This window comes from Leuciscus leuciscus, assembly GCF_965113295.1.
Source record: "Leuciscus leuciscus genome assembly, chromosome: 1".
Lineage (NCBI taxonomy): Eukaryota > Metazoa > Chordata > Actinopteri > Cypriniformes > Leuciscidae > Leuciscus > Leuciscus leuciscus.
Window position 1 is genome coordinate 68630967 of NC_138725.1, and position 25662 is coordinate 68656628.

The 25662-nt window shown below is 36.7% G+C and overlaps 2 protein-coding genes and 2 long non-coding RNA genes across 5 annotated transcripts in view; 2 read left to right on the top strand and 2 right to left on the bottom strand.

The window, feature by feature from the left end:
- Positions 1-25662, top strand: part of LOC309512811 — a 115630-nt gene that overhangs the window by 62520 nt on the left and 27448 nt on the right. The window lies entirely within an intron of this gene.
- Positions 414-6927, bottom strand: LOC309511186 (uncharacterized protein). Of its 2 annotated transcripts, XM_082186312.1 has the most exons (11): positions 6644-6926; positions 6461-6562; positions 6140-6372; positions 5876-6054; positions 5687-5780; positions 5231-5581; positions 4717-4834; positions 2307-2398; positions 2087-2204; positions 1831-1935; positions 414-551 (listed from the first exon to the last, which is right to left on the bottom strand). In XM_082186312.1, exons 1-7 carry the CDS (start codon positions 6909-6911, stop codon positions 4757-4759), a joined length of 1305 nt encoding a protein of 434 aa, XP_082042438.1. In that variant the 5' UTR covers positions 6912-6926; the 3' UTR covers positions 414-551; positions 1831-1935; positions 2087-2204; positions 2307-2398; positions 4717-4756. The 2 variants fall into 2 exon arrangements, with proteins under 2 accessions (XP_082042438.1, XP_082042439.1); XM_082186313.1 differs by lacking the exon at positions 6140-6372 and having other exon boundaries at positions 5876-5936; positions 6644-6927.
- On the top strand, positions 10218-18825 carry LOC309512800. Its single transcript, XR_014211192.1, has 10 exons — positions 10218-10296; positions 10496-11012; positions 12000-12116; positions 12199-12365; positions 12537-12688; positions 13872-13936; positions 15315-15669; positions 15778-17380; positions 18328-18595; positions 18738-18825. It is a non-coding gene; the product is annotated as an uncharacterized lncRNA (long non-coding RNA).
- LOC309511858 (uncharacterized protein) overlaps positions 19269-25662 on the bottom strand; it is a 158917-nt gene continuing 152523 nt past the window's right edge. The window contains exon 6 of the mRNA XM_082187208.1: positions 19269-19400. Coding sequence (XP_082043334.1) covers positions 19335-19400 — 66 coding nt within the window. The 3' untranslated portion in view covers positions 19269-19334. The remainder of the gene's footprint in view (positions 19401-25662) is intronic.

The window sequence follows — 25662 nt, forward strand, 5'->3', positions numbered from 1 at the left end:
TTCAGGACTTCAGTCGACCAAGATTTTCTTTGGTTGAGTACAGCCCTACTGTTGAGACACACTCTACATAAGCAGTCAGCAGCTTGCTTGGAGCAATGATCACAGTGCAAATTTGAACTATATCGAGATATATGCGATATGGTCGAATTTTGTATCGCATTTTAAAATATATCGATATATAAAATATATCGATATATTTTAAAATGCGATAATATTGACCAGCCCTATAGCTGATATTCTACAAAGCCCTTTGAAACTGAATTGATTTTGACATCAACATATTGGTTGCAGTTGAAGTCCATTGTGTTGAGAAAAATCCTGAAATGTTTTTCTAAAAAAATATATATATATTTTACACTGAAGAAAGAGAGACATTGACATCTTGGATGGCACTGAGGGGAGTAAATGCGTTTCTGCAGCAAGCAAGTCATCTGCAGAATTCAAAGCTTTGGTACTTGTTGTAATAGAATTGTACTTGGATATTGCATCGGATAACTTCTTCTTCTCTTCGACAATCCTCCGTCGGACTTTGTGCCGCTGCTTGTTGCGATCTGGGTTATATAAAAAAAGGTGATTAAAACAGACCATTTAAAAGAAATTAGGATTATCCAAATAAGAAACAACAGATTAGGGGTGTGACGAGACACCTATCTCACGAGATGAGACGCAATGGGTTCACGAGAACGAGGAAAGATTTTTGCACAATATTTTATTCAAATCCTCAATGGTCAGGCCAAATCATGACTTGAAAAATTTGAATTGTTTTACTGATAATCTTCTAATGAATGTCATTTCAGTACTACTTCATTGGAGTATGAATTATCAAATGCTTACAGACAATTATATACAAGCACTTTAAAAGGTTTTGCCAAACTCAACTGACTGGTTTTTCTCCTATATTATTTAAGTCTCTTCAGACCTTACTGTACATGAAAACATAAAAATAAAAACAGCATTAACTAATAATAAAAATACAATTTTCTTAGTCTTATTAAAGGAATAGTTCACCTCAAAATCAAAAACTGTGTCATCATTTACTCACCCTCAAGTTGTTTTAAACCTGTATGAATTTCTTTCTTCTGCTGAACACAAAGAAAGATATTTTGAAGAATGCCGGTAACCAGACAGTTCATGGACCCCATTGACTTCCATAGTAGGAAAAAAAATACTATGGGAAGTCAATGGGACCCAAGTTACCAACATTATTCAAAATATCGTTGTGTTCAGCAGAAGAAAAATTCATTCAGGTTTGAAACAACTTGAGGGTCAGTAAATGATGACACAATTTTACATTTTTTTGGAAAAAATAAATTCAACTATAATCCAAGTACTCTCTCAGTTTTGAAGTGCAAACAAACCAAAAACAGAGACCAGAGTCACAGTACAGAGATATAAGTTTGATATTAGGTTATTGTATGCAGCTTAAATTGCACACATTAGAAAGAGCTCTTGTTTTACTTTCACTTTCAAATTCACGATTGCACGTACTATGTACCCGGAGCAGCGGTGCTGAACACGTGTTCTACAATACAATACATGCAGGCTCTTTTATGCAACAAATCCGTCGCAATCTTCACGCAATCAGTGAAATGTGATTCCTGTTACACTATTAGCAACTGCAACTCATGTTGGATGAGCAGAGCAGACTTTACAATAGTTTACAATGGTTATATTTATTTTTTTAACAGCAAAACATCAGTGGAGGCATGTAATGGGAATGTAACTGTGACATTCTATGCTAATTTCATCTTGTCACATTTTAGTCAAGCAAGATATTGTAGCAAGAGATCTCGACACACCCCTACAGCATATATAGAGCATTTTATTTACCTGTTAGCCGATACAAATCTCTCTTTTTCTGCTGAATGCCTAAATACAACCCTTCAATCTGATGCTGCAACCCCACTGGATCGTCGGTTCTACTGCCATCGGGAACTGTTTAAAATAGCATATCAGATTACTGAATCAGGACATTAAGCAAGAAAAGTATTTTAAGATTTTACTTCAAATAAATTATTAAAAACTATGATATTTACTTAATATAAAAACTGTAAAAATATGGAAAAACAAAAAATTGAGAATGCACCTTGAGTTGCCCATTGCTTAACATCGCACACTCATTGCTGCAGCTCTATTTTGGACTTAGCCAGGACTGCCTGAACCGCCTCGACATCTTCCTTGGCTTCCTTCATCTTTTGCCCAGTCTTAAACATAGATGAGATTAAACATTTAACTGAATATGACTGTTTAAAAATAAATTAATAGTAAATGTATGGCTTAAAACAACTGTTTTAAATGCGTGGTACCTTGATATACCGCTTAGACAAGTAAATGTGAAGGTTCTTCCTCTTTCTCTCATTCCATCCTTTAGCATGAAGGGTGATCATGTCCACTCGTGCTAAACAAAAACAAAAAACAAACACACACAAACATATATCAGGGTATATGCAGGAATCATAGAGATGAATTTACTACCTTTTACTACCTTTTTTACCACCTCCACAATATTTTTTACTACCATCACGACATCAAGCAGCAGCCCTTTTTTTGGGGGTGTGGTGGGGTGGGCGGGGTATGTAAAGCACCACTTACTACTTACTATAAGGTATAAGTGTGACACTGTCACACCCATCATACATATTAGGTACACTAATGTTTAATTGTTATCATTAAGTAGGCCTATTGTCATTGTCAATTATGTTTTTTTTTGTAGTGTCGAGTTGAGTTTCAGTTGTCCTTATCTTAACCCTAGCCCTTGAGTTATCCTAACCATAGCCCTTAGCCCTAATAAGGTGAATAATAACCTTGGCACTTTGTCATTGCTATCAACTCCCGACTCACTCAGGGCTCGACATTAAGCCTTTTCATGTGCTTGTCCTCTGGACAAGTAAATCTGTCATTCACTTGTCCGAGTAAAAAAGTTGCTTGTCCGGAATGTTTTTGGTGTGTGTGTGCTGTAAATATTATTTATTCTGAAGAAATATCCCCATCTGTGTTAAATCAGCTCTGATATATTTAAATCTGCATATTGTCATATCTGCACCTTTAAAGGCAACGGCACCAGTAGTTTAAGGAATGTACAACTGCATTAAATAATGTTATGAATATGAGATCGTTTAAAATATTTTTGAATATACAAATAAGAAACGTTGGAAAGAATTATACTTTTAAACATGAAAGTAAACCGCCAGTAGGAGGCGTCAGGCGACCGTCTTAATGAGCAAGTCATTGAGTCATTCATTCAAACGATTCGTTCAAACAACTGATTCATTCAAGAATGAGACATGTTTATGAATGGGACATTGAATCTTTGACTCAGCCAATTCGTTCAAAACGCTGAATCATTCAGTAATGAAACATGGTTAAGTGTTGCTGTGAGATGCGTTACGGTTCTGCTGTGATCTTTGTTTGGAACTATTTTTGCTGCTGAAACAGAACAAAAACAGTCAATATTGTGTCTAAAATGTAAGTAACTTAATTTGAACTGTTTATTGAACTGTTGTATCAAAAGCAATGTCACATTTTCAGTCGTGATGGTACTCAAGAAAACAGCACTCGTCGTGTGAGGTTGCTAAACTGTATCATATGTTAAAAATATTAAAACACATTTTGAATTTTGGCACTGGCAGTAACGTTATGTTGTTAACTGAGTTTAAACTGAGTTTACATTTGTTTGGATTTCTCCTCGAGAGGCTGCGCGAGCCTCAACAGCGCAACCTTGTTACCGTTAGTAGCCTAATACATCCACTATCGATTGCAACTTACAATAAATATAAATACAATCAGAATCATTCTCTCATTTTAGTGATTCCCTAGTTATTTATACATTTTTTTTTTATTGACGTTTAATTAGGCTACTTGTCCGGTCGGGCAAGTAAAATTCTCTTTTACTTGTCCCTTCAAAAAATCCACTTGTCCCGGACAAGCGTTAATGTCGAGCCCGTCAGGTCCTGTTAGCACCGTATATATATTTTTTAATTATGCTAGATGAAGTTAAAATATGGAGACACAAATATTAAGTAAAAAAATGGAAACTCATATATTGAGGTGGTGATGAAAAATTTACTACCAAGTCAAATTGCGTTTGTTACCTTTTACTACCTTTCAAGGGCCTTAATTTTGGTAGATTATTTTTACTACTTTTACTACCTTTTACTACCGCGCGGACACCCTGATATATACATACACATATATATACACACATATATATATATATATATATATATATTTTTTTTTTTTATGTCTATTCACTGCACATTGATATTCCAAGATTAAAGGAATTGTCCATTTCAAAATTAAAATTCTGTCAAGATTCATCCTCAATTGGTATGGAAGTTGTTCACCCTGAATTATTTATACAAGAGAACACAACATATATTTTGAAGAATGTTGGTAACCACGCAGGTGATGGACCCGATTGACTTCCATAGTAGGAAAAAAAATACTATGGAAGTCAACAGGGTCAATCAATGTTGAAAAAAATATTATTTTGAATGAACTATGTGATTTACGAAAAGCTAAACAACTAATATGAGCACAAATATAAATTTAAATAATAATAATTAACTGAACAATTCCAATAGGGTCCTCACACCATTGCTGCTCAGGCCCTAAATCAGGCATCATTTTCATTTTTAAATTTGATTATGAAATTTTAGATTATTTTGTCTAAATCTATGGACTACAAAAATACAAGGCTGTGTACATGACACTTACCAGCCTTACTCATATATTTTGTTGTAAGAGCAACACGTGATTAAAAACTGTTAACTTGCTCCACTTCTTCACCAATAGTAGTGCCTGCTCCCGTTTGATTTTTACCACTCCACTGAACCTATAAAACAAACCGGCACAATTTTACAGACAAATCAAGTTTAAAGTGAAAATGAGTATGCAGAAAAATATATTTATATATAAATATAACAAATTATAATTGTTACCTTTAACAATAATAATTAAGACCTTTAACAATTTCATGTTATTTAAAACAATCGATCAACGATTACCTTTACACAACTGCGGGTAAAAAATAAATAAAAATCCTGTACACGGTCAATACTTGCACAACTGTTATTAAAGTTTAGATCCCATGACCATCATGAATGTAGGTATATTACTGTGATGAAGGTCATGGGACCAAAACGTTGTTAATGGGCTATTCTGATACATGTGCAAGTACTGATAATGTGCAGGAATTTTTTTTTTTTTAAGTCATTTAAAACAGAGTTACCTCACAGCTAGTAGAGTGTCCCTTTGCGTGCATAACAGAAAGAAAAGGCTTCATCTCTGTTAACGGCTGCAGACGTGGAACTGCCTGTGCAACTTTTTGCAAATAGGGCCAATATCGACACATAATGTCTGTGCAGAAGAATCTGCAGTTGGTTTTTGTAGCCACTTCATTTTGCAAAAACATTGGATAGGCAAATATTTCCCCCCTCTTCATGTTGAGTCCTTTAAGCAAAATGTTGTGTCCGCACACTGCCACCTCCAACCCTTCCTCATCCAATTTATTGCTTGACTTTTTTGAGGTCTCCCTGGCAGCAGCCCATGTTGACTGTCCACATGTGCCTCTCCCTTTTACCTGCAAGACAGTAATAATCATAATAATAAACAACATTATCAGTAAAGATGTATAACATATATACAGTTAAACAACAAAAATACTAATAAAATGATGGAAACATACAGGGTTGGTGTTTTGCTGAATGAAATCAACAAATGCTGCCACATCTTCATCCTTGGCAATGAAAATACCTTCGTAGAAAGGCTGCTCCTCTACTCTATATTAATTACAGTGGAACAAATTGGATTAGAGGGCCAATATACACTAAACATGTATAGAAATATTCCTTTAATATATTAGTTATGCTATTACTCTTTGGCTTTGTTAAACCGGTATAGTTTACGGTTTCCATCTGCAGACACAGCAACTGCATCTGGGACACATGCAGGGCACAAGAAATGATCGACTCCACTGAGCTTCTCTTTCTCATGACGACAATAAGTCCATTCCAAAAATGCTTTTTGGAATGTTTTGCCACAAATAGTATCAATCTAGCAGTGAAAAAAAAAAAACTAAAATTAATTGGGGATAAGGAAAAGTTCATTAACAAAATTAATTGTAATTTTTTAAAAGAACCCGTCCAAATGTCCGTGACCTATTCTCTAACATGTTCACAAAGGCTTGTCTTGAGAGGCCTGGTGCAGTGACTTTGAACTGCTCAAAAGATGTAAATAGGTCAATCTGATATATAGTTTGAAATGCAAAAGAGCCTGGCCAGTAACCACTTTGGATAAGGTCCTGCAGCTCAGCTGTCCATGTTTTGTGGCATGTAATGCAGCGCCAAACAGGCAAAGAGAGGTCATAGCGACCTACATTACAGTCCAAATAAGTTAGTGACAAGCCTGAATATCAAAAATTTTGGATTGAGTAAATACTTTGGTTTTAAGGAGTACATACCATTTATGTTGATGAGATGTACTAATCGGCCAGCACTTACAGACATGTTTTGAGCCACACAACTGCAAATGTTTTGCGGTTGTTGGATGGGTAACAAACATGCTAAAGAAAAGAAAAGAAAAGAACATAACTAACATATGACTTAGATTTTTAGACAACACATCTTAAAAATGTTTTACTTACCTTGCTCACATAATGTGTGTTGGCCATTGATGTTCTTTATGACATTTGATGGAGGAATAGGTTTAAAAAAAAAATCTAAAAAACACTCCCTGTTATGCAAAACAAGGTACTGGTGGGTTGACACATCACAGTTGTCGCAGTAATGTGGTTTTGGCAAACAGTCCTTGCACCTTATCACTGCTGCATTCACTCTGCAGTGATCACAAGATACGGAAAATACCCTGTCCGAGGCAAGCGAGCCGTCCAAGAGCTTTTGTCTTGCTTCCATCCAATGGTTTTCAGACACTATTTTTCTTACTGTCTAGTTGTGAGATGCAGACATACTTTTCTCTGAGATAAGTGCATCATGGAGCTGATGTAACTGTATATCTTAAAAGCCAAAAGTCATATAAAAAACAAAGTCATTATCTATTATAATTTATCAAAACACAGATAATGGTTTAAAAAAAAAATCTTGACAAGATGGAAGACTTTTGTTACTTACCAATAGCACACTGTGCATTGATGCGTGTATCTGAACAATCCTCATTCATAGACTCAGAGTCAGCAGCACTTGAATTTACTAGAATATATATTTTTTTAAATCAGTAAACCCATTATTGTATTTTTGATTGGCTCTTTTATAAACTACTAAATGGACACAATCGGCTTACCAGGATCAATCAAAGTTTGGTTGCTTGTTGATGCATGGACCACTGAAGCTCTGGATTTACCTGTAACGTACCAGTGTAAAAGTGATAAGCCTCTATACGATTTTTGAAAACAGAAACATTAAGAGAAAATAAACATGATATTATCACTTACCTCCTTTTCCTTGTTTGGCTTCTCTTTTTGTATACACCAAATGACCACTTTTGTCTCTTTTTTTCCATCTGATCCTTGGAACGTCTTTCTTTTTTTTTTTAGGTCGTGATTTAAGAGCAGTATCCTCCTAGCCATAATGATATATGTTATCAGAATAAAATGCTACAAAACGAACAGTATCAATACTTACAGACATTTCAAGAGACAATTTACTTCCTGCAACTCCTGCAAATCAGACATTATTTCATCGATGTCGAGTTCAAATTCCTTTTCCATGTCTTCTGCAGATGGATCAGAGAAATTATTGGTGGCCATTATTACAGAATGGTTTTCAGGTTTACAGATGGTTATTTACAGGTATAGGCCTGTAAATTCACAGCCAGGCAGCGGGTCTTCTTCTTTGTTTAAATTGCAGTTGTCAAACAACTTTTAAGTGTGCATTACCGCCACCTTCTGATATGGAGTGTGGATCACATTCGCCGTTGCTCACTACTCTATAAATAAATAAATAAATATATAACCCCATAAATATCTAAAGCATTTACGATGCTGATCGTAGCCTGATCAGTCTGTGAATGTTCAATGTAAGACTATTTATATTTGCTTACATTCACTGATAACAAAAATAATAAAACGTTATCAATTAGCCTAAATGTGAGCAGTCCCCTCTATATGTAGCCTATATGTTAAATTCAAAAGAATATGTATGTATATAATATAGATATGATTATGGGGTCAACGTACTATTTTTTTTACCAGGGTTAATTGAAGCTCAGCTGGGTGTCCTCATGCTCACTAACGTTAACTTGCTGTAGTACGTTTCACGGAGTAGTCTACATAAAACAATCACCTGACTGAAACGTAGCCTTGGCTACATACATATCGTAAGGTTCTGGCAAAACTTGTTAAAGCGAGTGATTATGTACATTCACTGAATGAATATTATGAAAATAAAATATATATTTCTCGCTAGAAATGTAATCAAAACTTATTTTTATCCAGAATCTAACTCAAAATATTGTTTTTTTTTCACTAAAAATGATAGAAATGTCCGCCATGTTATTTTGTTCTCGCGACCGGAATCTTGAAAGTCACGTGACTTGGACATAGTGCCTCTAGTGGACGTTTCACACAGAAAGTGCAGGGAAATGTACTTTCAGGTACGTATTTCAGGGTTTGCAAAAAAGTACCCAGGTCTCTTTAGCGACTCCAATAGGATGTTTGAGCATTGAGCAATAACTTTACGTACCGAGTGGTACATATTTGTGGCGCTGCAATAAAGTGTTAATAAAACAAATCACCTGACTGAAACGTATCGTTCTGGCAAAACTTGTTAATGCGTTTGATATCTTATTAAATCATACTAGTGTGAGACATAGTGAGACACATAGCAAAGGTATAATATTTTTTGGCTGGCTGTTCGCGAATAGTTTGCCAACAAGTTTTGTGCGGTTTGGTACGTAATCAACACGGTCATGATTGCGCGATTCCCTGCCGTTTAATTTACACAAAACACATGAAAACTAAAACATGCAAAAGCATTTTAATTATGAATTGTTCCTTTTGCGAGGCAATACCATACTATTTCGGTAAGTTACCTCAGGGAAGTGCGATCCAATGTGCTCGTCGGACGTCTATCCTCAGTCTGGCATGCTTGGCACCTCAAAGGCGTGGAAATAATTCCTAATTTATATTAAAATAAGTGTATGCTGAACATCATTTATTAATATTGTCGCCTTTATAAGCTTATAGACAAGCATCTGGAACGGGGGAAATGTATGCCAAGCTTAAATGTATGTATAGTGCCTCTAGTGGACGTTTCACCCGGAAAGTGCAGGGAAATGTACTTTCAGGTACGTATTTCAGGGTTTGCAAAAAAGTACCCAGAGTAACGTATTTCCAATGAGCCTGGGTTGAAAAATAACCTGCAGGAAACGTTCTGGGAAAGTTCTCTTTAGGTTATTAAATAACAACCTGCAGGGAACCTTCCCAGAACGTTCTCTTTAGGTTATAAAATTAAACCTAAAAATAACCTGCAGGGAACGTTCTGGAAAGGTTCTCTTTAGGTTATTAAATAAAACCTATAAATAACCTGCAGGGAACGTTCTGTGAAGGTTCTCTTTAGGTTATTAAATAACAACCTGCAGGGAACGTTCTCAGAACGTTCTCTTTAGGTTATAAAAATTAAACCTAAAAATAACCTACAAAGAACGTTCCTAGAATGTTCTTATTTGGTTCCCCAAAAAATAACCAAATGGGAACCATATGGGAACATTAGGGGAACGTTCTGTGTTTGCTGGGACGAATGTTCAGTAGTGACTGGAGGTCATAGACCAGGCGTGTGCAGCAATTTGAAGTCCAGGTTAACATCCATAAATAGATCCATAAAAATAAACACGAGAGAGACCGACGGCCAGCCGAACATACAGGCGCAATCTACAGCGCAACCTTGTTACCGTCAGTAATACATCCACTATCGATCGCAACTTACAATAAATATAATACAATCAAAATCACTCTCTCATTTTAGTGATTCCCTAGTTATTTTAATTTTTTTTGTTATTGACGTTTAATCAGGCTACTTGTCCGGTCGGGCAAGTAAAATTCTCTTTTACTTGTCCATAAATGTTAGTTTTGAGGTTGTGAACATGCAGGTAATGTGTCAATCGAATATAAACCTTGTAAACAGACTGTTTGCAAGCTTTAAAGTCAAGTTAGACATGTTTCCACGTGCTAGTCTACAGGGCTTTCTGTATGTTTATCTGCTAACAGGAGCTTGAGATCTGTGTGCTGTGTGGAGGAGACTGCATGTAACAGAGCCTTGTGTATATTTTTGTTGATTTGTAGAGGTATGTGTATCATGTTCATTATTATTCATTTGGCATATTTACATTGGCTGTATTAAGAATGTAAAAGAAATTCATGTCAATTACATTGAGCATTTTAAAATTTAATTCTTTTTCACATTTTTATTTAAAAGTATTTTTGCTGATAATACTAAAGATGAATTAAAGTCGTCTGTTTTATCAGTCGTGTATGTATGTGCAGTCTGCGCTAGGCCAGCTGAGAGAAGGAGCTTGAGATCTGTGTGCTGTGTGGAGGAGACTGCATGTAACAGAGCCTTGTGTATATTTTTGTTGATTTGTACAGACAAATCCATCGTTCTGCATTCATTAAAAGAGCAACCAGCAGTTGGTCGTGGTCCGGGTCCTTTCTTCACCCATTACAACAAGAATTACAATCGGGGTTAAGGGGTCGTGTTCATTTCACGCATTTCTGTGAGATCAGGTTGTTTTATTATGTTTACTGTGTTTACTACCTTGGCCAGGGCTCACTTGTAAATGAGATATCTTATCTCAATGTGATTTTCTTCCCTGGTATAATAAAGGTATAATAAAATAAAATCAGAAGCGTTGGAAAATAAGCAGAGAACAGGATGAACCCAAAGTAATGGATGAGGAGATGCTACAACAAGCAATTGTTGAACAGGGACTTCAAGGACAATCTGGACAAAAAACTTTAGCCCAGCCCGAGGGGGTGTATCAGCTGCGGTTGGACTTCAGAAGTAAGAACCGTAATTAAATTTCATTTTAACGTAAAATTAAACATTTTTGATTGATTTTTTATTTTATTCTGGGTGAATCTCATGAAAACTTTCCTGGGACAGATTTCACCCCCAAAATCAAGAGAAAAATAAGAATATATTTTGAATTATTGAAAAAGTGAAACCCACTTTATTTATTTATTTAGACATTATTTTCATGACAAGTAAAATACATCCACCCTCTCACACAGATAATGTTTTTTAATCAGTGTTAAAGGGACAGTTCACGCAAAAAATAAAAATTCTGTCATCATTTACTCACCCTCATGTCGTTTCAAACCCAAAAGAGTTTTGTTCATGTTCGAAACACAAATGAAGATCTTTTTGATGAAATCTGAGCGATTTCTGTCCCTCCATTGACAGTCTACGCAACTAGGCCTACCACTTTGACACTTTAAAAAGTTCATAAAGATATTGTAAAACTAATCCATATGAATTGAGCGGTTTAGTCCAATACATTTTCTGAACAGACACGATCGCATTATATGATGAACAAATTTAATTTAGGCTTTCATTCACATATAAACATTTATTAACTCGCACATCAGTTGTGGTAAACTGAAGCTCAAGCTTGTTCGCTTGAAATGCAAAAACCACTGAGGTACATTCTCGTATTACGCAGCACGTGTGAGCTTCAGCAAGAACCAATGAGGTTCATTCTCATGCTCTGTGAACTTTTTGAAACATTAAAGTGATAGTTGCGTAGCTGTCAAAGTAGGGACAGAAATCTCTCAGATTTCATCAAAAAGGTCTTCATGTGTGTTTCGAACATGAACGGTTTGGAACGACATGAAGGTGAGTAATTAATGACAGGATTTTTATTTGATTTCATTCATTTTCATTATCATGATTGGTATAATTTCAATAACAGTTCATTGTAAAAAAAATAGCATATATTTATTTATTTATTGAAAAATATAATTAATATAATATTTATGTTTTTTGTAGACATCCTAAAGATTTTCCACCTGTGGCATTTCCCCTCTCTAACAACTCTTCAGCTGGATAATAATGTTATTGAGAGGATTGAAGGGTTAGAAAACCTTACTAATCTGATCTGGCTGGGTGAGTACAGACTGTCCGACTGATATCAAAAACATATCCGGAGTATCTCCAAATACTAACCCAGAATTCTTTTATTCCTTAGATTTGTCATTCAATAATATTTAAGTGATTGAAGGACTGGACTCTCTTGTGAAACTTCAGGACTTGAGTTTGTTCAACAACCGGATTTCTGTCATTGAAAATCTGGATGCGCTGCAGAACCTGAACATCCTCTCTATTGGAAACAATAGCATTGCTCAACTAGATAATGTAAGCCAACTATATTTTAGAGGATACATTTTTAGAAAATGTGGAATCCCAAAAGGATGAAAATGAGTCTGACTCCAAAATATGCAGCCATCCACTAATTAATTTCCAATATTCCAATTCATGAGTGTCACTCAAACATAAAGCTGAAGGAAATCATATCTGACCCTGCAGGTGCTGTACCTCAAACAGTTTAAGAATCTGCGCACTCTCAACCTTGCGGGAAATCCCATCTGTGATGAAGAGGACTTTAAGATATTTGTGACGGCAAAACTTCCAGACTTGGTCTATCTGGACTACAGACGGCTGGAGTGAGACATTAATAAGTCATTTCTCATATATCCGCAGCTGCATATAATTGCAGTTGCTTGGCTTTGTTTTTCAGCTGACCACTTGTGAGAGAGAAGTACACTAGCACACTTTTAAAAAGAGGAGCTATTATGGAAATATTATACTTTAGAATAAAATATTTAAGTGCAAACTGAATGTAATGTTTTCTGACATTTAATTGCAATTTAAATTAAAAAATTTAATCTATAATAAATGAAATTAGTTGAACTTTTAAACACACCAGTAATGTTTTTGTTAATTTGTTTCATTTGTTTATTTTTTATAAGGAACGTATATAAAAGCTACTTAAATGCCCTAATGGAACTAAGGCCTAATCCTGGCTTAATCTAAACCCTGTCTGTGAAACCAGGCATAGATCTATATGCAATTTCATAATTACTTCTATTTTCTTTTAAATATGGTTCAGGTTTACAAGCATTAAAACTCCTTAAAGTAAAGTTTTTGTTCTTTGCAGCGAGAACCTTTAAGTGATCAGCTCTTAAAATAACCATTATTTTTTCTTATAGTATAAAATACATTTTAAAATCTAAAGAACCTTTTTCCACTATAAAGAACCTTTTGTGGAATGGAAAGGTTGCGTGGATGTTAAAGTTTCTTCATGGAAGCATCGATGCCAAGAAAGAACCTTTATTTTTAAGAGTGTAAACTAAAATATACTTTAATGTAATTTCTATTGAAAAACGCATTTAAATATATTTGTAATTACAAACTTAATGATGAAGTTGCAATTTAGTACATTTAAAATAAATAAACTTAAAATGTCATATTGAACAACACACTTCAGTTTAAATTATAATCAAGTATTTTACATGAGCTTTAAAATGTTAGTCAACACAATTTAAAGCATGTACTTATTTAAAGCATGACCAATAAAAAGTTTTAAAATGTACTTCAAAGTAAAGTTTTCATTTTACATTATTGCAAAATGCACTTTTTAAAAGTTTACTTAAGAAACATTCATGAAAGTGAACTCTCATTAAGTGCATTCATGTTATATTATCTGCAAGTACAGTTTTGTAAAATATATGAGATTCGAATTACACATACAAGTGCACATTCAATACATTTAAACATGCTTCTTTTTCACAAGTGAGGGATTGCTAACATTTGTCCTGATGTTCTGTTCATAATTCATCATTTTTGTGCCTACATATAAAGCGTGAAACTGCCTTTGCAAAGTTTCAGTATGCTGTAGAAGAAGTGCAACACAACAACTACACAAGGTAACCAACATCACCATGCCATCCATCTCATTCAAGTACAAGAACACTGATCTTAAATGCTCAAGGTTTAATAAGTCAGATTTACTCTACAGTGTTTGAAACGCTGCACTGTATTAAAATCTTCTTTCTACTGGACATACAAACTTAAAGGTAGGGTAGGTAGGAATTTTATAAAAAACTTTTTTCCAAATTTGTTTAAACTTTCTATGTATATCAATACATAATTAAAATGTAAGTACTCTGAAAAAAAGAGTATAAAAATCGAGTGACTCCAGACCGTTTAATCTGCATTAAACACAGCTCATTATTTCCATTCGGGACGAAACAAAGGATTGGCTTAGGCGACTGTCACTCTCTCGCAACCATGGCAACCACCCTTTTGCCACACAGGATCTGCCTACTTGCGCGCACCCGTTTGATTTGAGGAATTCAAGAGGCACAGAACCTAGGAATAGCAAAACAATGGCAGAGAAAGAGCAATCAAAATTCACATTACCGGCATATGCAGTTAGCGAAGGCAAACAAGGCAAAAAAGGAAGACAGTACTAGAAAAGGTAATGAACAAAAAGTATTTGGATAAACAAAGAAATAAAACGCGTGTCAATATGCTCGGACCCTAGTTGCACGGCCTCTTGCACGACCTCCTCTGCTTCGCCCTCGACCCCGGACCTGTCCTCGAGCTGACGATGCGGTACTTGTCTCTGGAGTGTAGTCATCAGAGTCAACAATGCTTTCATTATGGAAACTCTTACATGCAGAACACCATATATGCTATGAATCTTACACGAAATTCATCTTCATCACAGTGTAACTGATGGTAATGGAAAAACGTGTATTGCAACCTGTTTTTAGCTTTGTCTTATAGATATAACTAGCTCGTTAGCGAATCAAAAAATATATATTTTAAACTTTACCAATATCAATATGCTAGCTTGATAGTGAGTACTAAAATACATCTTATTTGTTTATATTCATAATGATAAAGTTAGATTTTTTTATTACATGTGATTCTGACATGATGTCACTGCATGCACTGCGCTCCTCTCCGCTCGTCTCAGGTAATGCGTCTTCCAGTTCAGTGGTCGGAGTCGCGCGTTCATGTGTTTTGGGGGCGTGGCTTTGGAAGGAGCCCAGAAGGGAGGGGGTGGAGTGAATGGAAATAATGAGCTGTCTTTAAAACAGTCGTGAGAGGTCTACAGACACTCGATTTTTATACTTTCTTTTTCAGAGTATTTACATTTTAATTATGTATTGATATATAAATAAAGTTTAAACAAATTTGGAAAATAAGTTTTTTAGACAATTCCTACCTACCCTACCTTTAATATATATACTCTTCTTGACAGTAGTGAATAAATATTGCTTCCTTCTGTCGCAGGACACATTCGTGGAATACTTAAATGGACCTCAACTTTTCGACAGCATGTTTGCTGAGGATCCTGATGCAGAGAAACTGGCTCTCCTCCCAGGAATGAAAGCGCTGCTTAAGACATATCCTTGTTATGAATGGCAAAATATACAAATCAAAAACGAGACAACCTGTTTCTCACCAGTTGAACATCAAAACGCTCACAAATTAAATTCTGTTCTATTGCAGAAGAATGCGGAAATGCAACAGATCGCAGACACCGAGCTTCTTGAAGCTCACATCACTTCCTGCCATGAACAGGCTGACCAGTTCTCTTAAATCGACCGTCATGAGTCTTGAACTGCAACTGGTGGACCAACTGGAGGTCAGAATAAAAACACCTATATTGTTCATGTAATATTAATTACGGAGCATATCACCTAAACGAATGAAAGTTTCACAAATATATATATATATATTTTTTTTTTTAAAGGACATCTTCAAAGACTTTGAGAGGAACATCTCAGACATGGTTGAAAGGTTCATTGAATTTGTGCAAGGGATATATCCTTTATCCAACAAAGCTAAACAAAAATGCTTTTATTTTATGGGCAAGGCTTCTTTAACTCTGACACACATTCGCACTGTGTCAAGACCTGTGTCAAGACCATAGACAATAAGGATAATCCAACGCACTCCGGACCTACTTACCTAACCATCACTCTAACTATAACCTAACTAGTCTTCAGAGGGTACCGATTAAGAGATTACTCTCTCCCCCGGAATACCTCCAAAAACAACAAACTAAAATAATAAAGAAAAACAATAAACAGCAAACCGTCGTCAGGACTGGCGCTAGACACAGCCCTGCTGGCTTACTCTTTCTAACCGGAGAATAGGTAGGATCACCCCCAATCTGCTCCACAGAATCCAATTAGATCAATCAAATTAATCAATCAACCTAAAAAAAAAAAAAAACGGGACAAGATCCCGAACGAGCCCCCATTTATGTTAAGAACCCCTGTTTTTAAGATGCTCGTTGAGAAAGGGGTCAGCAACATAAAAGGAGACGCGAGGCAAAGAGCAATTTAAACATTTGTTATAAGACTAATAAATGATTGCACAAACTCACATCTCTCATTCCCCACTCTCCACATGTAAAAATAACACTTAAACTATACTAAAGTCAAAACATACTTAACAGAGACTAACAAATAGATCAAAAAAGAACATCAAATAGAACACAACTTGTCTTCAACGGCTGGCTGGGCATCATGACGTGCACGGGATTCACGGCTGCGTGACTCATTCTGTTTCACTTCTCTCATATACTCTAGCAGGAGCCATTAGAGCAATGGGACACAGGTGTGCACTGTGCAGGGGCGGAGCCTAACACTCAGAAGAGAAAAGAGTAATCAGAGCACAAAAGGATACGCACAAAATACAACACTCATAAGGCTTAGGCCGTAAAAATTTCCCCTCCTGGAGCAGGAGGCAATTGAGGCTCAGAAGATCAAAAACAAGGAGCTTCAACTACACAAGGTAACCAACATCACCATGCCATCCATCTCATTCAAGTACAAGAACGCTGATCTTAAATGCTCGAGGTTTAATAAGTCAGATTTACACTACAGTGTTTGAAACGCTGCACTGTATTAAAATCTTCTTTCTACTGGACATACAAACTTAATATATACTCTTCTTGACAGTAGTGAATAAATATTGCTTTCTTCTGTCACAGGACACATTCGTGGAGTTCTTAAATGGACCTCAACTTTTCGACAGCATGTTTGCTGAGGATCCTGATGCAGAGAAACTGGCTCTCCTCCCGGGAATGAAAGCGCTGCTTAAGACATATCCTTGTTATGAATGGCAAAATATACAAATCAAAAACGAGACAACCTGTTTCTCACCAGTTGAACATCAAAACGCTCACAAATTAAATTCTGTTCTATTGCTGAAGAATGCGGAAATGCAACAGATCGCAGACACCGAGCTTCTTGAAGCTCACATCACTTCCTGCCATGAACAGGCTGACCAGTTCTCTTAAATCGACCGTCATGAGTCTTGAACTGCAACTGGTGGACCAACTGGAGGTCAGAATAAAAACACCTATATTGTTAATGTAATATTAATTACGGAGCATATCACCTAAACCATTGGTTCCCAACAGGGGGGTCGCGGCCCACAAGGGGGCCTCAGCGAGCTCTGTGGGGGGTCGCGTCATATTTTGAAAAGTTTTGAGCAATTTGCATTAAATAAAAGTCCTTAACTTTTTTCTGTTCAAAATGTATATAATGAGCGAGTTCATCATGAATCCATTTTCCAAACCGTGTTTTTGTCTTATCCTGAATCACTATGGTACACCTATAATAAGTGATTACATTGGGACTATTTTTACGATCTTTGTTCGGATCGCTGCCGCTGCGGAGTAGTCCAGTACCTGCGTGACTCGTCATAGACACACACAGAGAGAGAAGTAGTTCCGGCTACAATGTTCTTCCGAAAGACGCATTATTCTGTTAATAAACGCAAGTTTATTATCGCTCGCTATAGCGCCACAAGCCTCAAAAATAAAGCCTCACATTGATAAAGCCTCAAAAATAACATGCAAGTATTAAGGCCCCAGACAGAAGTCATTTAGTAATAGCCTATATTCATTCTTTTTTTTACCTACACACAAGTGTGAATACTGATATTTTTGTTATTGCATTTAAAATAGGGAAAATTTATAGGCAACTCCTAGGCTTACATTTTTAAATTACAAAGGGCCTACTAATGTTTTTGTTATTGTATTTTCAATATTATAGGCTATTATTTGTGCATAAACATATCTGTTTATAGTAAACATACCGTTTGTTTGAAAACAACATATTTTGTCATCCTTGCTGCAAGCTTACAAGAGCGAAAATATCATTAAATGTGAAGGGGGGCCCTAAAATATTTTCTTGGGAAAAAGGGGGTCTCAGACAAAAAATGGTTGGGAACCACTGACCTAAACGAATGAAAGTTTCACAAATATATATATATTTTTTTTTTAAAGGACATCTTCAAAGACTTTGAGAGGAACATCTCAGACATGGTTGAAAGGTTCATTGAATTTGTGCAAGGGATATATCCTTTATCCAACAAAGCTAAACAAAAATGCTTTTATTTTATGGGCAAGGCTTCTTTAACTCTGACACACATTCGCACTGTGTCGAGACCTGGAGAACCAGCACCATGAACAACAGCTTGTGATTGCCTTGGCAACACTGGAGAAGGTGGTCAAAAGCAAGCTAGAGGAGAAAATACCGGATGATCTGGCAATGGTCAGTGGAAAACTGTCTTCATGATCACTTAATTTGTGTATAATTATGAATAATTAAGAAGTCAAAAGCCATTGTAACTACATGCCAGACACTTATTTTTAGTATTGACTGATCCTTCGTCATTTCCTATGCTGCCCTGTAGCTCTTGGTAGATAAAGACACAGTGACCAATGCAGTCAGTGCTTCTCACGACACCCACCTGCAGAAGATTGATAACAGGGAGGATGAGCTACTGGCACGGGTCAACAGTAATAATAATAATAATAACAGCGTAATATTTTCAGTTGTATGTATGAGAGCATTTCAGTTGTGTGTGTGTGAGCGTTTCAGTTGTGTGTGTGAGCGTAATATTTTCAGTTGTATGTATGAGAGCGTTTCAGTTGTGTTTGTAAAAGCATTTCACTTGTATGTGTGTGAGCATTTCATTATTGTATGTGAATGAATTTGGTTTCATATATGTATGTGAGAGGAAAAGTACATGTATATGCATGGTAATTCTGAATAATGTCCCTAGGGGCACCTCATACAAATGTACAAAAAGAAATGTAATCAGTAGTGTTGTGCGCATCCGCAAACCGTACTCGAGAAAAGGGTGGTCTGAGGTACGGTTCATGTGAACTCCAGTACGGTCCGAAAAACAAAAGAAAATTGTAATTATCCTACCAGTTGATGGTTTCAAATTATGGTTCAAAGTGGAAACCGGTCCATGGGCACTGGTCAGCAAGCCATTTGTGCATATTTAATTGCATCCACTAGGCAGGCGATTCACCTCCACAGGATTATTTATGGCACAAAACAGGATACACTTGCCGATCACGTTCACATAGGAAAAAAACAGAACAAGAAAACGCAGCCTTAGAAAACACAAGGCAAACGTACAATAATTCATTTCTGATTCAACATTTCAGTAACAAATCATATACATGCGCAGTTCAAATGACACATTAATCCAATTTTTCGACAGTTATTTAACACATCAACATTCATTAATCACTCATTAGCTGTGTCCCAATGTGAAGGCTGCATCCTTCGAAGGCTGCGGACTTCAAATGATGCAGCCTATGCGTCCTCCGAACGACGCACCATGTAGCCTTCGTAGGATTTCCTAATTGCGCAGCCAGGTGTTCCCGATTACCGCTCCAGGCGCCAAGCAACGGTGCGAGAGTATGCTGCCATCCTGATAATTCATTTGATATAATTGAGTAAACAGCTATGGAGCCAGAATTGGCTATTGTCATTTTCATGTTTTATATTTTACTGGAGGACATGGAGGATGTTTCAGGTCATGTACTTTCGGCTAAGTAAGGAACTACATCGTTGATACTCGAGGTGATTTTCCCACACAGGACAGCAACACTACAAAATTATGTTATTTTACAATATGATGCATTGTTTTACATTTAACTACACAAAAAGTATATAGTTTAAATGTATCAACCTTGAAAATATTCAGAAGTAAAATGCAACATATGCAGTAATATAAAAGCAGAACCATCACAAAAACCCTGACAAGGTTTTTTTCCTCCAGAATTCCTTTACTTTTACTCTTGATACCTTAAAGGGATACTTTACCGTTTTTTCATATTAAACTATGTTATTCCCTTAACTAAGACGAGTTGATACATACCTCTCTCGTCTCAGTGCGTGCACTAAATCCCTCTGTCTTGCGGCGAAACTTTGTTAGCCCAGTTCATTTAATATGGGCCAAGCAGAGAAGCTACCAAACACCTCCACGTTTTCCCTATTTAAATACAGTTACTCGCGAAGTGTAACTCGACCTAGGACTGTGACACAAAACAAAACGTTGCGCTTTTCTAAGCGTGTAAAATGGATAACTATTTTGTATGGCGGAATACCATAGCAAGTGCTTGTAAGCACTTCGACTTGGCGCAGTAATATCTTCACTCGTGGAAAAATCCTCTCACCGGCCCCCGCTCCCTCTAGTGAAGATATTACTGCGCCAAGTCGAAGTGCTTACAAGCACTTGCTATGGTATTGCAACGTTTTGTTTTGTGTCACCGTCCTAGGTCGAGTTACACTTCGCGAGTAACTGTATTTAAATAGGGAAAACGTGGAGGTGTTTGGTAGCTTCTCTGCTTGGCCCATATTAAATGAACTGGGCTAACAAAGTTTCGCCGCAAGACAGAGGGATTTAGTGCACGCACTGAGACGAGAGAGGTATGTATCAACTCGTCTTAGTTAAGGGAATAACATAGTTTAATATGAAAAAACGGTAAAGTATCCCTTTAAGTACATTAGAGTATGCAAGATAATTTTGCTTAACTAAGGTTTGAAATATATGACTAGTAGTTTTTCCCCAATGCGGTATTAGTGGTTATTAAAAGTACTTTAGTGTAATAAAGTATCTCAAGATTTATTCCATGAGTCAGCCCTGCAAACCTGTTGGTAGACAATTTAGTGGATGGTGAAAATATGCAGTCAAACACTCTGGAGACCATCCCAGATGATGTCCCACCAGCAGGAGGCCTTACCAGGGTCTCTATTGTGGAGCCCATCCTGGTCCAGCAACACACCTAGGTCTCCCACTCAGCTGAATAAAAGTCCACATCATTTTTTCTTATTTTATGTACTGTAAATTTAAATGTTTATGTTGATTTTGAGATGTTTAACGTATTTTGTAAATAGTTGGGGGAAAAAGGTATTGAAGAATTTGTTTCATGTAGAAATTATGACTGTCATTACAAAAATAAACAATGTCCAGAGCAATGAATTCTTTTATTTACACATTTAAAGTTGCATAATTTTTTTTTTCCTTTTAAAAAATATAAGTGAAAAAAAGTTAAACAAGAATATATATATATATATAATTTTTTATTTTTTTTTCTCAATCATTCTTTCAAGAAGAGAAAACAGCCTGTCCATTCTCTCCCTACTCCCCTGTGCTCTCCTCGCCTCTGCAGTCCCATGTCTTCTCTAATCAAGTCCAAAAACTCGTCCTCTCTGTCTCGCCTTCATCGTGCTGCTGGTGCTGGTGCTGCTACCGTTACCCCTGGCTCCTCCTCTTCTTGGTCACACACTGCTGAACTCGGCCCTGGTGTGTCCTCAGGGATTGAGTCAATGAGGGTGGCAATGCCTCTGTCCCAACATCTCATCCATGAGGACAAACCAGGGCCAAGTTTCAGCAGTGGGTTTCCCACTCACACCCTCACCCGTCCCAGGACACTTGCAATCCTAAGGCAGAGCAAATTAACCATGGCTTGTTAACAACAACAGCACAATACATTTCAGCAAAGATGTGATCTCAACTTTCTTATTTTTAAAATAATATTCAGAAATCATATTTATGAATACTCAAATTTGGTTAAAACCTTTAGACATAGCTTGCATGACAGCACTACAAAAACAAAAACGCCTTATCTACTGCTTTTCTTATTGTTGTGGGCTTTATAGGGTGAATGATATTTCTTATTTACACAAGTTAGACAGACGAGTGCAAATATTACAATAAAATGTAATTTATTTAGTTTATTTATTTTTTTAATTGCAATTTAATAAATTGAGCTGTCTGCTCCTTGCTGCCTGAAACAATTATTAAACTAATATTAGCACAAGTTTTGCCTCAGACCACCTGACAAATGAAGCCACGCAATGGTGACGAAGGAGTTAAGATGAATTTTATAAGAAAGAAAAACTTGTGGCTTTTAACTGTGGTTTCACTAGCTATTTGAGTAAATGAAAACATAATACTTTCATTTAAATGTGAATTTGCCGTCCACCACCGAACTCTCGGCCGTCATTTTTTTTTAAAATAAAAATGCTGTCGTCACCGGCGTGCGATGACTTATGGGGTAGGATAGTCCGCTAAGTGTCCATTCATGTATCCTTCCTTTCACGGGGAAACGAATGGTGCATGGTGTCGCTTTAGCCTTCGTCGTGCTGCGATGACGCAACCGGCCTTCGAAGGATGCAGTGTCGCTACTCGATCCGTACCGGTAACACTATCTGTACTGCGCATGTTTTTCTGCCACTTCCTGTCATCATCAATGTTTTTACGACAACGTCACTGTCACTACTCGATCCGTACTTTACTGTCATGATTTGTACTGTACTGTCCTGCATGTGCGAAAAAAAACATGGATTCTTTTGCATTTTATGTGAAAGTTCAACAATTTCTCTTAAAAGGAGAAATGCCTGACAATCACGAAGAGCGTCGGAAAGTGAGACGGTCGTCTGCGAATTTTATCATCAAAGGTAACTATGACAAGGCAACACTAATCCAGGATTTGGCCTTAGTTCAATTGTGTTGTGTAACAATATATCGTGCCACAATATATCGTAATACAAAAATGCAACAATACGTATCGTGGATAGTGAATATGTATCGTGGATAGTTCACCCAAAATAAAAATTACTGTGTGAGGAAAAAAATGGATGTTTTCAGAGTTTTTGTGTAAGTACTACATTAAACAACTATATAATGTTGATTATAATGTATAATAATGCAATGGGGAATATTTGTGGGTCCTGATAATGCCAAACGTCTTATGTTACCAGAATGTTAAAAATATTCGTCTAAAATAATTCAGTATTTTCAGCTTCAGAATCATGAATATTTGTATTCTGGTGGCACCATTGTTCTTGGGTTACAAGCACCAAGTCCAAGCCTATTCATTTAAACCCACAATGTAATATCAAAGTTAGCATTTTAATCAACAGTGCATTTTGTGTTAACCTTTTATAATATTTCTTGGGAGTATCGCAATAATATCGTATCGTGAGTTCAGTATCGTGATATGTATCGAAACGTGAAATGAGGGTATCGTTACACCCAGCTTTTATAAACTTGCCTTAGAAAAATAAACATTACTGGTGTGTATCTTGAGACAAAAAATGGCATTGACATATTTTAAGATGTATCAGTCACGGTGTTGCTTTAAGTTAAAACAGCTCAAATATGCATTTTACTCTCTGGGCCTTGTCTGTGTGAAACCGGGGGTATAAGAACCGGAAGATTGTATAATGAAAAATAGAAGAGAACTGACTGACTGGTACAACCTCATGTGCTAAATGGAATTTTTTTTTTTTTAAATATCAAGTTATTTTAACTGTACTTGTTCAGCTCCCATATCTGGGTATTAATATGTGATTTTAATGTAGTTAAACCTGTCAGATATCAGATAGTAATACTTTGAATTTCAACTTTCAGACGTTTTCTTTTTTTCCTTTTAAAACAGACCACAGACTCTTCTACATCGGGCCCCAGTATGCAGTATATGCGGCTAGTTGTCCTGTCAGAGGAAAAGAAGAGGTCTGTTCTCACGGAGTGCCACAATAACCCTGGGACTGGCAATCATAGTGGTGTCAGAGGCACTCAAAACCGGGTTATTGCTGGCTACTATTGGTCTAAAATTATCCGGGATGTGAAAGAATGGGTAATTTTACATACTTAATGGGTATCTTATATCTGTTCTTAACTCTTTCCCCGCCAGCATTTTTTTTTTTAAGTTGCCAGCCACCGCCAGGGTTTTTGACGATTTTTGCTAAACTTTAATGGCCCACAGAATATTTTCTTCTATGAATATATGAACATGCTACATATCAAAATAAAGATCTGAGCCTCTGCTTTTAAACAAAAAAAAATATTTTATTTTATCTTAATTTTTTCTTTTTTTATTGCCACTTGAACATAGATAGGTTTTGTCAAAAACACAACATTCTGGACAAAAAGGTGAGAAAAAGGCATTTTCAAGCAGAATACATTCAGATGTCGTTTCCATCATATATAAAACCTTCCAAAATAAATTACAATCATAAATAAATCTAAAATATATTAAATTTAGGCACTGTAATTTGCTTTTGAGTGGTACACAGAGTAACATTTCCCAGGATGTAAGGGGACGCCACAACTTTTGCAGTAGAACGAGGTCTCCTTCCGCAACCCCTTACGTACACAAACTCTGCATCCTCTGGTTGGGTGTTGCTTTTTGGGAGTGGGCGGGATTGGAACAAGTTCATGAACAGCAAAACTGACATTCAGCCTGTTTGTTGGGTCAGTGTTGTATGGTGCTCTTGGAGTGTTTTCAGTAGCACTTTTCTCCCCACCACCAGCATACTCTCGGCTGGTCCATGATTTTATAACACTCTGGATGAACGAGAGAAGAGTGTTACAATTACCCTGTGGGTTTTTCGCTTTGTAAATGACAAAAGCGTTGAACAAACTGATCTGAAACAGATACATGACAAATTTCTTCGTCCACTTGTGTGACTTCCTGATAAAAGGGTAGTACACAATGTTTTGGTCTAGTTTGTCAACGCCATTCATTTCATGATTGTATTCCACAATGCATGCTGGTTTTTGCTTTGCAACTTTTTCTTGGTGGCCTCTCTGCCATACCTCAACACGTTCCATGCTGTTCTGATGGAATGTTGTAACCATTTTCACTGTTTGTTTGTCTCTCCATGCCAAGACCATCACATTTTTGTTGTGACGCATGATTGTTTCCCCAATCCTAAGGTCAGCATTTCTGACATCTCGAATGACCGGCGGTTCACCTCTGTTTTTCCTAATTGTACCACATACATGGGTTTTCACATCAAGTAGGCGCTCACACAGTCGTACAGAGTTGTATAGGTTGTCCATAAACAATCTGTAGCCATGACCTGCTAGGCGATCAAGAAGAGAGACAACCGTGTCACCCAGGGTAGCGCTTTCCCCACAATAGGGCTTCATGTTAAAACAGTAGCCTGTATCAGAATCGCACAAGATGTAGGATTTTACTCCATATTTGATGGGTTTCTGGGGATTGTACACCCTGAAAGCTAGGCACCCACGCCACAGAAACATCCCCTCATCAATGCAAATGTTTGACTTGGGCTGATACATTTCGCGGAATTTGGACACAAGGTGATCCAAGACAGGGCGGATTTTGTACAGCCTGTCAGTACAATTGTCCGGCCTTGTTGTATTATCATTGAAGTGAAGAAATCTCCATATGATTTCAAACCTGTTGCGAGGCATGACCTTGTTGAAGTAGGGGGTAGCTAACATGTCATCTGTACACCAGTACATATCAAGTTCAGGCTTATGAATGATACCAGTGAGAAAA